Source organism: Buteo buteo, chromosome 23 (genome assembly GCF_964188355.1).
Source record: "Buteo buteo chromosome 23, bButBut1.hap1.1, whole genome shotgun sequence".
Lineage (NCBI taxonomy): Eukaryota > Metazoa > Chordata > Aves > Accipitriformes > Accipitridae > Buteo > Buteo buteo.
Genome location: NC_134193.1, coordinates 6,530,791 through 6,544,342, shown reverse-complemented (window position 1 = coordinate 6,544,342; position 13,552 = coordinate 6,530,791). Strand labels below are relative to the sequence as shown.

The window sequence follows — 13,552 nt, the reverse complement described above, 5'->3', positions numbered from 1 at the left end:
CACCAGTCTCCTATTGGAAACACACTTCCTATGACCCTTCCCCTGCCCTAGGAGGGTCGTGTCCCTGGGACGTCACCAACCAGCAAAGTGAGCGCAGCAAGTTCCTGCAGGGGCTGGGAGCGGGTGCAGAGAAGAAAAGGACCTTGGATGGGTGACATTTATGGGTAGTTCATTAGCTGGCTACGGAGAGCAATGCTGTGCACATGTATCATGGGCAATGGGGCTGCTGGGTGTCCCCTTTGCCCACTGCTGCAGCCAGCTCTGTTTAGCCTGAAGGGAGTTCCTCCATTTCTCTGAGAGGAAGAGGAGGGCAGCAAAGAAAAGAGATGAGGGTCTCAGCCTCCCACACTTTGCAAGGCCCTCAATGTATCTTATCCAGGCTCCTGGCTCAGACCACAGTAGGCAAAATGGGAGTGGAGCAGAAAAGCAATGGCAAGGACAGGACCAAATCCTTCCCTTGGGCCTCATTGTGATGGTGGGACCCTGAACACCTTCCCAGCCTCCTCAAGGTGAAGAACCCAAAGTCCTTTATCAGTAGTGCCTGAGGATGCTGCAACCCCAGGCTAGTGCAGAGAGGACCCCCCCTACCCCATGCCCATGGTCCCTTTGCACAGCAGTAGCTTGGCCTCAGATTAGGGCTGCTGTTTACTGAGCACAGGTCTGATTCCCACTTGCATCTTATTTCTGCAAGAGGCTGCTTTCCTGGAACTGATGCCTTTGCCTGATCCTTGCTAAGGTGCCCAGAAACCTGATGACTGGGATGCTCATAAATTAAAAGGCATGTGAAAGATTGCTTTCAGAAAAAAACATCTAGTGGATTTTTCCACTCCATGCTCTCAGGACCTTTCCCGGGGAGAGATCACTAAAAGGGGATGCTGTTACCCACCCTGGTCCCCTGTGGGGTTACAAACACAGTCTTTGCCCTGTAGGACTGCATTAAGAGTCTGGAAAGGGCATGGTGTGCAGCATGACAGTCTTGGAGATGCTGCTGCTTCTTTGTGTTAGCAAACCCCCATCTACTACAGCCCAGTCCCAGCCTCTGTCCCTCAAGGCTCCCACTGGCCAAAGCGACATGCTGAGATGCCAGGGACTTCAAGAAGGCCAGCACATCCCCATGAGTGTCCAAGGCCAGGTGTGAGCATGCCAGGGGAAGGCCTGCTCTCAACTTGCCATCTGGACTGCAACCTCCATGCTGGTGGCATCATCGCTAACCCCAACAACCTCAATAAACCAGCCTGACCATCAGCTGGGATAAAAATTAATCTGACAATGCCCTCTGATGGTGGAAACAATGTCTGGTGTGGACAGTGCTGTGCCAGTGCTGAGCCCCTGGGAACAGCAATACCCCCATGGACTTCAGTTTGGACATGGAGAGTACGTGGCTGGGGGCAGATGTGGACAAAGCAGAGGGGCTGCAGGAGAGATGCTGCAGAGAGGGGTCAGCTATTTTAGCCATAGGCACTGCCTGGCTTTGCTCTCCAGTGGCACCAAGGGCAGGCTGGGCTCAGATCTGTGGATGCTCAGGCTGGATTTGCACCCACATTTGCATTGCCAGGGCCTACAGGGATATGCCTTTCTCAGGACAGGATCTGGGTCTGGCCCCATGACCAGGCTGGCATGGGGCTGGGAAAGCTCCTGCCCTCACCCACGTGCCAGATCTGTCAGCCCAAGAGGGAGGTTGTGCTGGCAGAGGAGGTACACCACACTGCTGACCCCTGGTTAACGATGCACTTAGTCAACTTGATGGATCTGTCTAGGCTCTCTGTTAATAAACAGCATCTGACCTGAGCTGTCTCAGAGCTGTAAGTAACGAGTCATCTTTCTGCACATGAGCTATTGGTAGCAAACAGGGCCAATTCCTCCTTCTCCGGATAACACATCAACATGTCCTGACCCTGCCGTGTCATGCCATGGGGAGGGGATGCTGGTGGCAGTTTGTGGCTGGATCATTGCATCACTGGCATGGATAAAGAAATTGCGCTTTGATGAAGAAGCATCAGCAGGCCACAGTTCTGATGTTGCTATTATTTTTTTCCCCTCCTCAGCCAGAATCATTCTCCAGCTCCAGAAGGAAACTTTTCCCCATCATCCTCCTTGTTGGGCTGCTTCTGGTTTAGTCATCTTTGTATGTGTTTTATAAAGCTGGCCCTTTCTTTCCAAGCTCAAAAACCATCTCCTCCACCCATGGTTTGGTAGGATGCTATATGAACCCGTAGCATCCCTGGCAGCTCTCTCCCCTCTACCTTCCCCCACGCAAGCCAACCCCATAATAAACAGGACAGAGTGGTTTGGGCTTTTTTATTAGGACCAAAGTCTCTCACATGGGCTTGTTTTATTGTCATAGCTAAGGACACATTCAGAGAAGACCATGCCATGGCAGGCTGAGGTGCAGGCCCCCCCCCAGAGCACTGCCAGGGAGGAGGCAGGCCAGCAGGCAGCAGAGGCCATGACCAGGAGCATCGCCATGTGCCATGCTACCACACAGCAGCTGCAACATCCACCTGGGGTAAAGGAATGAGATCTGAGTCCTGTGGGGGCATCACTGCTGAGAGACCAGTGGTCAGGGATGAGATGGGAAACCACATCCCAGCCATGGCTGTAGTGAAAGACAAACCCAGCCCAGCTCTTCCACCCTCTCCTGCCCCACAAAATTCAGGTGCAACTCTTTAACTCTGCTTTTCTACCCTGCAGCCCCATTTCACACCCCTTTATAGCTGCCCCCAGCCCCAGTACCTGACCCTTATATGCATCCAACCCCTGGTGCCCCAGGTCTTTGAGCCCTGCCTACAAACTGGGGTTCTACCCACTGTGCTGCCCATGTGCCAGGTACACCAGTCTCCACATGCATCTTCATCCTCCTGGCCATATTTACAGCCCTCCCTCCACTTTGCAAAGGGGCAGGTTTCTCTCAGGCTCTGCAGCATTCCACCCCACCAGTGCGTCTCCAGCCATGGGATGAAGAAGACCTGAGCTGGGTCTCCATCAGCAGGTGACAAGGGCTGATCCAGGACACTCAACCCACTCCATCCCTGACAAAGTGATCCACCCTCCCTCCATCCCGCAGCCCCAGCCCAAACCTACCTTGCTCTTCGTCTTGCCCTCCAATCTGTCCTCACTGGGGCACTGCAGGAGAGCATGGGAGATATAAACCCCCTGAATTCCCCTCATCTTACCCCCCTTTTGACTTCCAAAAGTGAGCCAGGGCATAACCAACCCGCTCATGTGCGCACACCAACGTGCACCTACCCACACCATCCCTGAACACACACGCTCCAAGCAATCACGAACACCACCATCACTGCCTGCTGCTGGCCGGCTTGCCTCCAGGATCTCAGTCTGGGTCATTCCTACGTGCTTTGTGTCCCCAGCACAACGCCAAGCTCATCCTCCTGGCCGACTTCACCGTGTTGCCTGCATGGCTGCACTGACAGCCCTGCCTGCAGGGCAGCGTGGCCGGGGCTGGCTGGGTCAGTGCTCGCTGCACCAGCTGGGAGCCCTGGCACCAGCTGCCGCAGAGCCAAGCACTGACCCCGTGCCATGCCAGCAGCCCTGTAGCTTCAGCAGGGACCGAGGGTGCCAGGCACCTGCCGGATTGGAGCCCTGCCTGCGTGGGAAGTAGGGCAGAGCATGTCTTGGGGCAAGCATGTGCTGAGAAGCCACAGGAGGAGAAATAATAAAAACTACATATGTCTAAGGACACACTGTCACTTGGGGAACATGCATGTAGTGTGTGGGCATGCATCCTCCTGCATGCCAAGGCAGGTCTACAGCACGCAGGGGAGGCGTCTGCAGGGAGCAAAGCGGGGCATCTCCATGCAAGGGCTGGGCTGGGTGCTCTGCTGAGACATGGAAATGTGAGCTGGAGAGTCTGGGCAGGATCCCGAGACATAAATCAGAACAACCCAGGTGCAAGTGGAAGGGGTTCAGTGCAGCCCCCCCATGCATGGTTTGTGGATAGCTTGGGACACAAGTGCTGGTAGACACAGTGAGGAGCAAGGAACTGTCCCAGCCTCCACCAGCACCTTTGGTCCTTTGGCTCTGCAGTTTCTGGTTTCCTTCCCGTTTTTTGGCCATGAATGAGGGAAGGTGATTTCAAGATGCTTCAAGACCATAAACCCAAGAAGCCCGAAGATCCAGCTCTACAGGGCTGCCCAGCATCCTCAGGCTCCCTCATCACCAGGATCAACACAAAACAGGGATGAACCACACCATTGTGAAAGTGAGAACACGAAAAGGCAGGCAAGGAGACATGCTCCTCTATATCCTCAGCCAATCTTACCTTTCACATCAAGTTTGCAGTCTACTGAGGCTTCTCCCAAAGGGTTCACAGCTTTGCAGGTGTAGATGCCCCCATCGAAAGGGCTGGGCTTGCGGATTTCCAGGGAGCAGACGCCCTGCTCTATCATCGCTATATATTTGGGGTCTTCCCGTATCTCCATCTGATTTTTCATCCAGATAATTTTGGGCTGGAAGGAAGCAGGATTTATTTATTTGTTTAAGGCAGGGAGAGAAATGAGAAATCTAACTGGCCCCAAAATGCAGCCACCTCCCTCTGCCTTTGCCTTGGCCGTGCCTGCAGCTGGTGGCCATGGTGGGATTCACAGTCAGAAGTAGTTTGAAGTGCTAAATCTCCCATTCTTGAGCCCTAACCACTGCTCCACACTTCCTTGCCCAGTGCAGAAGGACACAGGACATGGCTTGAATTAAGACCAATCTCCGATCTCCATGCAGAAACACCCCCAACTTGCCCCATTTTGACTCAGAGGGCAGCTGCAGCCCCCTAACCTCATCCAGCCCTAGCCAAACATGACCAACCATCTCTCAACACCTCCAGCCACCTTGCAAAAACCCCACTGGTGGCTGCCCACATGTGGAGGCAATGCTGTCCATGGAGGAATCACTGACCTGGGGGAAGCCCCGGACGCAGCAGAAGAGATGTGTGCTGTAGCCCCGGGTAGTGGTTCGGTCTGTCAGGGGCTGGGTGAACTTTGGAGGCTCCATCATGTCCCGTTGGGGGATCTTCTCTGGCTGGTAAGCAGTTTCTAAGAAAATAATTAATTCTAGGTTGAGGCAGAGCTCAGGCTCCTGGGCTCACCAGCACATGGTCACAGGGATTCAGCCCAAGGTACCCCAAAATACTTCTGCTCCCTCACATAACAAGCCAGACAGCATCTAGCCTGAGCCGAGGACCTGGCCTTCAGCTCAGACCAGCCCTGTCTATAAATTCCTTCTCATCCAACCATGCCATGTTAGTGCCCAGTCCCTGTGGGGGACAGAGGAGATGCCAGTCTGCAAACCAACACTGTGATTCATGCTATATGCAGCATGTCAGATCCAGTCCAGGCACCTCTCTGGATCTCCTACTCCACCCCCCCTCCCCAAATTCAGTGCACAGAAATAGGAGCTGGAGATAAGCTCTGCAGGTGGCAAAGACCCCAACTCACTGTGTCCTACCAGGGAGCAGGATGGAAATAGATGGAGGAAGAATGGGGCTGAGGGATACTGGTTTGGAGATTTGGCCCTGAGATGGACGACTGCAGCGGTCTCCTCCTCTGCTGGCCCTGAGCTGCAGGGCCAAGGCCAGGGCTGTTCCTCACCCCTCCTGGCTCCTGCTTCAATCTCACCCTGGGGATGTCCATGCCTTGATCCCTCCCGGGGGGCTGACCATGGCACAAGCCTTCTCCAGAGGAGAAAGGAGGGGTAGAAGGAGGGCAGGGGACCTCTGGACCTCTGCCTTGGGAATGCACAGCCTGACCCCTGCAGGTCCCTGTAGGACCCCTGATGTCCTGGGGACCAGCCCAGCAGCATCACCACAACACCAAGGAAGTCCCACTAACCCCAACGGGGACAAAACACTTCTTGCCCACCACCACCCCCAACCCCTTAGCCAGGGCCTTGTCCCCACTTGTCTTTTCGATGTGGGCCACTCCAGAGGTGACGGCTGCTTTCTCGCTCAGCCCACAGGCGTTTTCCGCAAACACCCGAAAGGAGTAGGTATTGCCAATGATGAGGTCAGAGATGGTGCAGCTGGTGCGGGTGCAGCGCTCCAGCACCGTGAACCATTTCTGGGAGAGAAAAAAAAGAGTGGTGAGGAAAGGCAGGTTGTCCAAAGGATGGAGAAGGTGTGGGGGGAGACAGGGGTGTGCAGCTCCCCCTTTCCCATCAGGGCATCCTCAGCATCAGGGCATGGGGGCCCAGGAGTGTGCAGACTCACCCCACTCTTCTTGTCTGACTTCTGCACCACATAGCCCTTGATCTCAGAGTTCCCATTGTCCACTGGCGGGGTCCACTCCAGGGCCACATTAAAGCCCCACACATCCACCAGCTTCAGGTTCTGGGGAGCACCTGGTGGCTCTGCAAATACAAACCCTCACAGGGTGGCATCCTAATTTGCTCCCCCCACAACATTCTGTGCCTTGACCATCCCTTGCGCCTCACTTTTAATCTCGTCTTACCCTGTTGCAGCACACAAGGGATGAGAAGCTGCGGTGGGCACAGGCTGGCAGAAACCCTGCATCCCCAACCAGAGTTGTTCACCTCCATGATCCTGGAGAAAATCCCACTGGAAGAGGGACCCCAGAGTCCCTTGCCTTGTTGCTGGCCCTGTCCCATCCCACCCAGAACAAGAGCTATCCCCCAACCCAGGGGCAGAAATGAGCCCCAGAGTGATCCTGCAGGATCCCATCCCCAGCCTTACCAATCACTCGGATGTCCAGAGTAGCCTTGTCCTCCGCTCCATTTATCCGCACAGTGAGCTCGTACTTGCCCGAATCGCTGCGCTGCGCCTCACGGATGTAGAAGATGGTGTCCTTCTGCGTGTTGCGGATGTTGATCCGGCTGGTGTCCAGGGGCTGGTTCCCCTTGGTCCAGATCACCTCAGGCTGTGGCTTTCCCTGGAGCAACCCCCACAGGAAGGTTAGGAGCCGCTTGAGCACATGGTCCCAATGGGTCCTGCTGGGAAGGACGGGTGGGCAGAGCCACCCTGCTTTGTCCAGGCAGCAGTGGCCTGGATACAGCCTCTCCCATCCAGCAGTCCCCAGGGAAGAAACTACAGCTGATCCCTGCCAGCCCCACTGATGGGAAGCCATCAGACTCCAGGGATGATGCTTGAACTTGCTGGTCCCCCAAAGTCCTCATGGAGCAAGCCCAGCTTTACCTGCCCAGGGCATTGCAGGCAGAGCTGTGCTCCTGTTACCCAGGCACTGAGCCCAGGTTCAAGCCCAGCAGCAGGGGCCTGAATTCATCATCCAGCGCCAATTCATGCCTGGAGCATGGCCAGCACAGGCTCCCAACTGCCTATGAGACATGGCATGGACATATCCCTCATCTCAGGGACAGCTTTCTGCCTCTCATTTCCCCCTGCTTGGTCAGCATGTTTCAAGGCTGGTTTTCTCCATCCCAGATGCCGTGGTAGAGATGCTTTAGCGATGCCCCAGACAGTATGCAATAAATCAGTTGAGGAGAGGACCTCCAGCTTGGCCCACCAGTGTCAGCATCACTCCCCTCATCACATAGCTCTGGGGCTGCCCTGCTCCAAAGACAGCTTCTGTCCCCAAGGGGACCCCCACTGTTGTGCTGTGGGGTCCTGTGGTATGTGGCCAGATCCCTGCCAAGCTCGGCCAGGAGCACGAGCTGAACAGGGCTCGTGGGCCGAGTCAGCAGCAATAGCTAGCCTATGCTCTAGTGTGTTTGGGGTTGTCCCACTGCCAACTCCATCAATAAAGACAAAGCAGAAGAAAAATGGGAGCACAGCAGGAATGGGAGAGAGGGTCCCATCCCATCTCCCACCCTTAGCCCGTGAGACCAGGACAAGCCAGCCCACAGTTGGCCCCAGGCATGTCATGGTGGCTAGAAAAGTCACTGCAGAAGCTAATCTGCAATGAAGAAGCCTGGGGGATTAAAACCCAAATCATCCACCTACCTGGAAAGGGATCATCACGTTCACGGCATCCCCAACATGCCTGACATAAGTCTGCCGCAGATGACGGGGCATGCGGATCCTCGGGAGCTCTGGGGACCAGAAAGTCATGCCTTGGGGGCAAGGAAATCACAGCTCCCAACTGACTGACCCACCCCACACATCCACTTGCTTGGCCATCAAGAAATCCCACCCAGAAACATGGCCACCTCTTCCCTCTCATCTCCTGGACAGTGCTTGCTTCCCTGCAGGGCCATGGCAGCCTACCACACTGCCTGCACCCCAAAATTATACCCATCCTTGAGATACCAGGTCACCAACCCAATGGCACCACCCTGATGGACCATTCACCCCCCTTCATTATAGCCAGGACATGGAGACCAACAGGCGCTTAACCAGAAGAAGCACAGCACAGCCTATGTGGTAGCAAGGCAGAGGACAGCATCTCCCAGTTAGAAAATAGTCTCCCCCAGCTCAGAAAGCAGACCTTCCAGAGGCACACAACCAAATTTCCAGCAAGGACAAGGCTCGCCAGACCTCCACCTTCGCTGTGTGCTCAAGGCTATTGAGAGACCAAGGTGGTGCATAGTTACTCACAGCAGAGCTGTGAAAACCCCAGGCTTAAAACGAAGGCTAACGTCCCCAAGGGAACATAACAAAGATAAGCAAAAAACCACTGGAGTGTGTGTCTCCTTCCTGGGGTGAAAATAGCAGCCATGTAACCCTACCGGCTCAGTGCCTCTCGGTGATCCTTTTGGAGAGGCATTGGGTTTACGTGAGCCCCTCATAAAAGAGCTGTGTGTCTCTGTCTGGATTAAACGTGCTGGAGCTTAGCTCTGGGGAGGGGGCACAGACAGAATTAAACCAGGACTGAGCGATGGCTAAACAGCTGTGAGCATGAAACGACAGTGGTGGGCTGGGGAGGGCAGGGACATGCCCGGGGGGTCCCAGATGGCCCCACCGACAGCTGAGACGGTCCCTCCTCTGCTCATGCTGCTATTCGCTCCAGGGATCCATGCATCGATGCTGCCACTTGGGCTCATCAGTCTCAGCAGGGCAGAGAAACCTGACCTCGATGGAGGAATGTTAATTCATGGGTGTTTTCCCCAGTTCACGCCTGTCTTGCTTAGCTGGAGAGGGCTGGCCGAGGTCATCGGTGGCCCAGGTGACATGCTGTCATGGGTGGGAAGACATTTTTTCTGCCCCAGCTCCCTGCAAAACATGACTCCCACACCAAATCTTCATCTGATTTCTCCTTGTCTCTCTCTGCTTCCCAAACCCACTCATCCCACCTGTTTTTAAACTCTCTGCTGTCTGTATTGCTGCTATTTAAAATCCCTTGTGATGCTATAAATGAACTGGTGAGAGGTACAAAATGCAGTCCCAAGTAAAATGTGAAGACCAGAAGGTAGAAGATGGGGCAGAGATGAGTGGACTCGTGCACCCAACACACACCAGCACCACTGGGGGGGACATGGGGAGGCAGAGGGACACTGAGGGCTAATTTGCTCTTCAGCAAAGCCAGGCAGTGTGCATAGGGCTGTATTTCAAATGAAATGCAAAAGTAGGCAAGTGCTGTTTGTTGATGAAGAGTTTCAATTAGCAAAGAGAAAAGAGAGAAGAAAAAACACCCACTGGTGTGGAACAGGAGCAACTTGTGCGTGGGTCTTTCAGCTCTTTGGGTTTTACACGTCTCAGCCGGTACAAGAGGCTGGGACAAAGCTCAGGCAGCAGGGACAGGGGGTTTGAATTGGTGGGTGCAGCATGGGACTAAAGTGGGAAACACGAGCTGTGTATTTGGCATATCATGCCAGCCCTCTATGCCTCAGTTTCCCCAGTCCCACAAGGTATGGTGGAATGCCTTTGAGATCTGGAGGTGAACATGGCAGCAGACACCAACAACTAAGACATGTTCACCTCCTCCGAGCAGACTGAGAGAATGGACCCTGCAGGACCCTTTCCAGATGCTGATAGCCTTCTCCAAGCCTTTTCCTATGAAAAGCTGATGGTTCCTGGAATAACTTTTGTTATTATTATTACTGTTTTTAAGCAGCTGAAAAATCCAACGTGTTCTTTGAGTAATAGGAAAACTTGTGCATTAATAATTCCTTGTAAAGGGAAAATAAGTCTATATTTGCTGTTTGATAAGTGAAAACCAGCCTTGCAATCATACAGCAGCCTCAGCACATTCACAGCACCCCAGGAGGAATGCAAGTCTTGCTAAGCATGGGAGCAAGTCCATTCATTAGCGAGTTCAGCATGATTAAAGTTCCCATGCTCAACTACCAGCTCTTGACTTTCCTTAGCTAAATAAACAAAGCTGTCCAATGTGTATGTGATGGCATATTAGAGATGTAAGCACAGCCAAGAAGAGGAGATGTGCTGAAAGTGAGACTGTTCCTAACCTCTTGCAATGAAATGGGAAAATGTGGCTCTGCGTTTTGAGTCCTTCACCACCAAAGCTTCACCATTTGCAAGATCAGTGTCTTGAGGCTGGGAAGCTACTCCATCCCACCCCAAGGGAATTGGACACAGTTATTGAGAATAACAGCTCGGTCAAAGGCTGGACTGTGATGTGTGAGCGGGCAGAGGCTGCTCAGGCTGCAGTGATGGACTGTGATTTCTTTGTACTGCTGACAAAGCACATGGGAATTATGCATGGCAGGAGCAGTACTTACGGAGGATCTCTCTGATAAGGACTGGTTGCTCCAAAGTAGCTGGGACACTGGCACCGCTGGTGCTGAGAGCCTTTACCCGTACGTGGATCTTGTCACCGGAGCTGAGGTCCTGGATTGTGTACCGGGTGGAAAGAAAAGGCTCCTTGTTTGCAGCTGTCCAGTCTGTACCTACAATGAACCCAGCAGAACATTGCAGGTGTGCAAAGGACAGACAGACACACACCCCAAACAGCAGGATCAAGCCATAGGGGATGAAACCCAGAAGCAAAGAACCCCTTCCTTGCAAAGGCTGAATGATTTGGGGCAGCAGCAGAAAAAGTATTTTAGGGAGGTTGGCCACCCCACCCTGCCAAGGAGAGTGGGGTATGAAATGCTGGCAGAAGCTCAACTGTTAAGCAGGAGGCTATTTGCAAGTAAGAAAAGGCATTAGGCCAGCAAACATGGTCCCTGCTGACCTTCCAGGTGCTTTTCTAGAAGTAGTTAAGATCCTTTGACCACCCTGCCAGACAGTCTGCTCCTCTTACCGCCCCAGGATAACTCACTGGGGCTCACCATGTTCCTCAGCACATCCTCCACATCGGGCAAGGTCTGCTTATCACCTGCCACCAGCCAGCTAGACCTCTCCAACTGTTCTTCCTGCCTGGAAGGGGTATCTCAAACTCACTCCACAGCCAAGAGGTAGATCTCCCACATCAGGCAGCTAACACAGCCTTGCAATGTGCCGAACATCTTAAGAGGGTTCTCAGAAAACAGACTGCCCCAGTCACCAAAGAACTGGGTGTCCCAGGCGGGCAACTAGAGCAACCCACAATGTGCTAGTTTGCTAAGCCACCATGTGCAGCTTCAAACCAAGAAGGTTTTCCCATCAATGCCATCAGACCAGCCAAATCCCACCAGCTTCTCTTCCCTTCACCACTGACAGCACTCAAACCAGCCCTCACTCAATTGTCACCGTATTTCAGCCAGCCAGGGTCTTGCACCAGCCCAATTACAGCAGTCACAAAGCCCATGTGGTTATCACTGAATGACTAGAGATCTGTCACTCAGCCAAGCCCAAAGCAAGCTAGGAGAGCATCCAAAACTGTGACCTTTGGGTAGCTGTCAGCCAGCATCCTCCAGGAATGGCTGCATCTTTCCTTGTCCCATGCAAGGGCTTCCTCGTGCATCCCATCCAGCCATGGATACCTCCCCAATCCCCAGTCCAATGATGAAAGACTCCCACAGCCAAACGTGTTGATTGTGCCTGGCACAAGCTAAACAGCCAAGGGTCATAGATCAAGTTCCCCAAGGACCACCTGGGTCTCCAAAACCACTCCAACCTCATGCAGCACCCAGCCCACCAGCCCCAGCCTCCCCTTGCAGATCACCCCAGCCACACAGGTCATTCACTTTCACCCCAAAGCCAAGCAGGGCTTCAAGACAGTGCCCAAAACACAAGTCTTATCCATCTACCCCATTCTACCAACCAGCAATGCAACTGGAGAACGACACATAATTGTTGCCACCCAGAAGCCAACTTCCATCGACCACGGCCATCCTCCTTCCAGGCATCTCAAGCCCCATCTTGCTTGGGCAGGGCTTGCCTGCTGATGCATGTCAGCCCCTCTTGTGCTGCCCAGGATGCTTTCCTCCCTCAGCCTCCCACTTTACCCCCATTCCTTCTGCACTTCATTTTGGTCAAACATGGGAGAATTGCATCTTCTTCCTCCCGAGGTCTTGTATCACCATCCCAACCCCAAGTCTCTGCAGAGCTGGAGTTCATCAGAGACCATCTTCAATAGGTATGCTGGTCTCTCCTCCACCCTATAGCTGGACATGGTAGGGACATTAAACCCAGTTCAGCCCCACGCTAAAGACATCACTACTATCTGAAGCCAATGGGAAGCCCCTCTCCCCCACAGAAAAAAAAAAAAACAAAAAACAAAAAACAAAAACAAACGACCATTTAAAATGAACTCATTTGGGCAAGGAAAGGGAAATGGTGCCCAGGGAAACACGCTGCCAGGTTCTGCCCAGCTCTGTCACACGCCTCCGCAGCAACACACCAGCTCTCCATGCTTACAAGGCAGGAAAGCCCAAGCCTACTTCCATCTTTGCAGATCTCCACCACGTATCCATCCAGGCCCGAATGGCCTGTCTGCTCCGGAGCTTTCCAGGTCAGCGTAACTGAGTTTTCACTCACTTCTTCAACAGCCAAGGACAAGGGGGAGCTGGGCGGCTCTGTAACAAACCCGCAGTGGTGAGGACAGGCTCTCGAGTACAGGGGCTGTTGGAGGGCAATCACTCAACCTCCATCTTGGTCTTCAGCCCCCCCATCCTCTTAATCCCCCACCCCTATGCCACTGCAAAAATATCCTTGATGACTTCATCCATCTGTCCCTTCACCCCGGCACCCCCACATGCCCCCTCCCAGCCTCGCATATCTCCCGCCCTACTTCAGTGCCCAGTCCTGTCCTCACCTGCCTTCGGTTTCTCAGGCTTAGGTTCAGGGGCCGGGGCTTGGGGTTCAGCTGGAGGAGCCGGGGGACCTTCTTCGGGGGCTGGAGTCACCTCTGCCGCGGGGACAGGAGCAGGCTTGTCTGCGGGGACTGTGGGCTGCTCTGTGGCAGGGGGATGCTCAGGGGCCGGGGGCTCTTCAGCAGCTGGGGCTGGTGCTGATTCTTCCTTTGGGGTTGGCACTGGCTCTTTCTTCGGAGTTGCCGGAGCTGGCTCTGTGGCTGGAGGTGCAGTTTTGCCAGTCATTGTTGCAAAGCCTGGAGGCTGGGGAAGAAGATGTTTCGCGGTCTCTACTCTGGGATCTCTGCTCTGTTTCAGGGTCCCTGCTCCAGACCAAAGGTCTCTCCTTCAGATCTGGGATCTCAACTCCAAAGTTGGGGTCCCTGCTCTGGACCAGGCGTCTCCACTCTGGACGGACGGTATGTGCTGCAGGACGGCTGTGCTGGGAGGGGGGAACCAG

General features: G+C 54.0%; 1 protein-coding gene across 2 annotated transcripts; it reads right to left on the bottom strand.

The window, feature by feature from the left end:
* Positions 1 to 2,289: 2,289 nt before the first annotated feature.
* On the bottom strand, positions 2,290 to 13,552 carry MYBPH (myosin binding protein H). Of its 2 annotated transcripts, none has more exons than XM_075056192.1 (11): positions 13,056 to 13,552; positions 12,682 to 12,816; positions 10,597 to 10,764; positions 7,922 to 8,010; positions 6,698 to 6,893; positions 6,215 to 6,354; positions 5,906 to 6,065; positions 4,906 to 5,042; positions 4,280 to 4,466; positions 3,082 to 3,123; positions 2,290 to 2,542 (listed from the first exon to the last, which is right to left on the bottom strand). In XM_075056192.1, exons 1-10 carry the CDS (start codon positions 13,336 to 13,338, stop codon positions 3,113 to 3,115), a joined length of 1,506 nt encoding a protein of 501 aa, XP_074912293.1. In that variant the 5' UTR covers positions 13,339 to 13,552; the 3' UTR covers positions 2,290 to 2,542; positions 3,082 to 3,112. The 2 variants fall into 2 exon arrangements, with proteins under 2 accessions (XP_074912293.1, XP_074912292.1); XM_075056191.1 differs by having other exon boundaries at positions 2,290 to 2,501.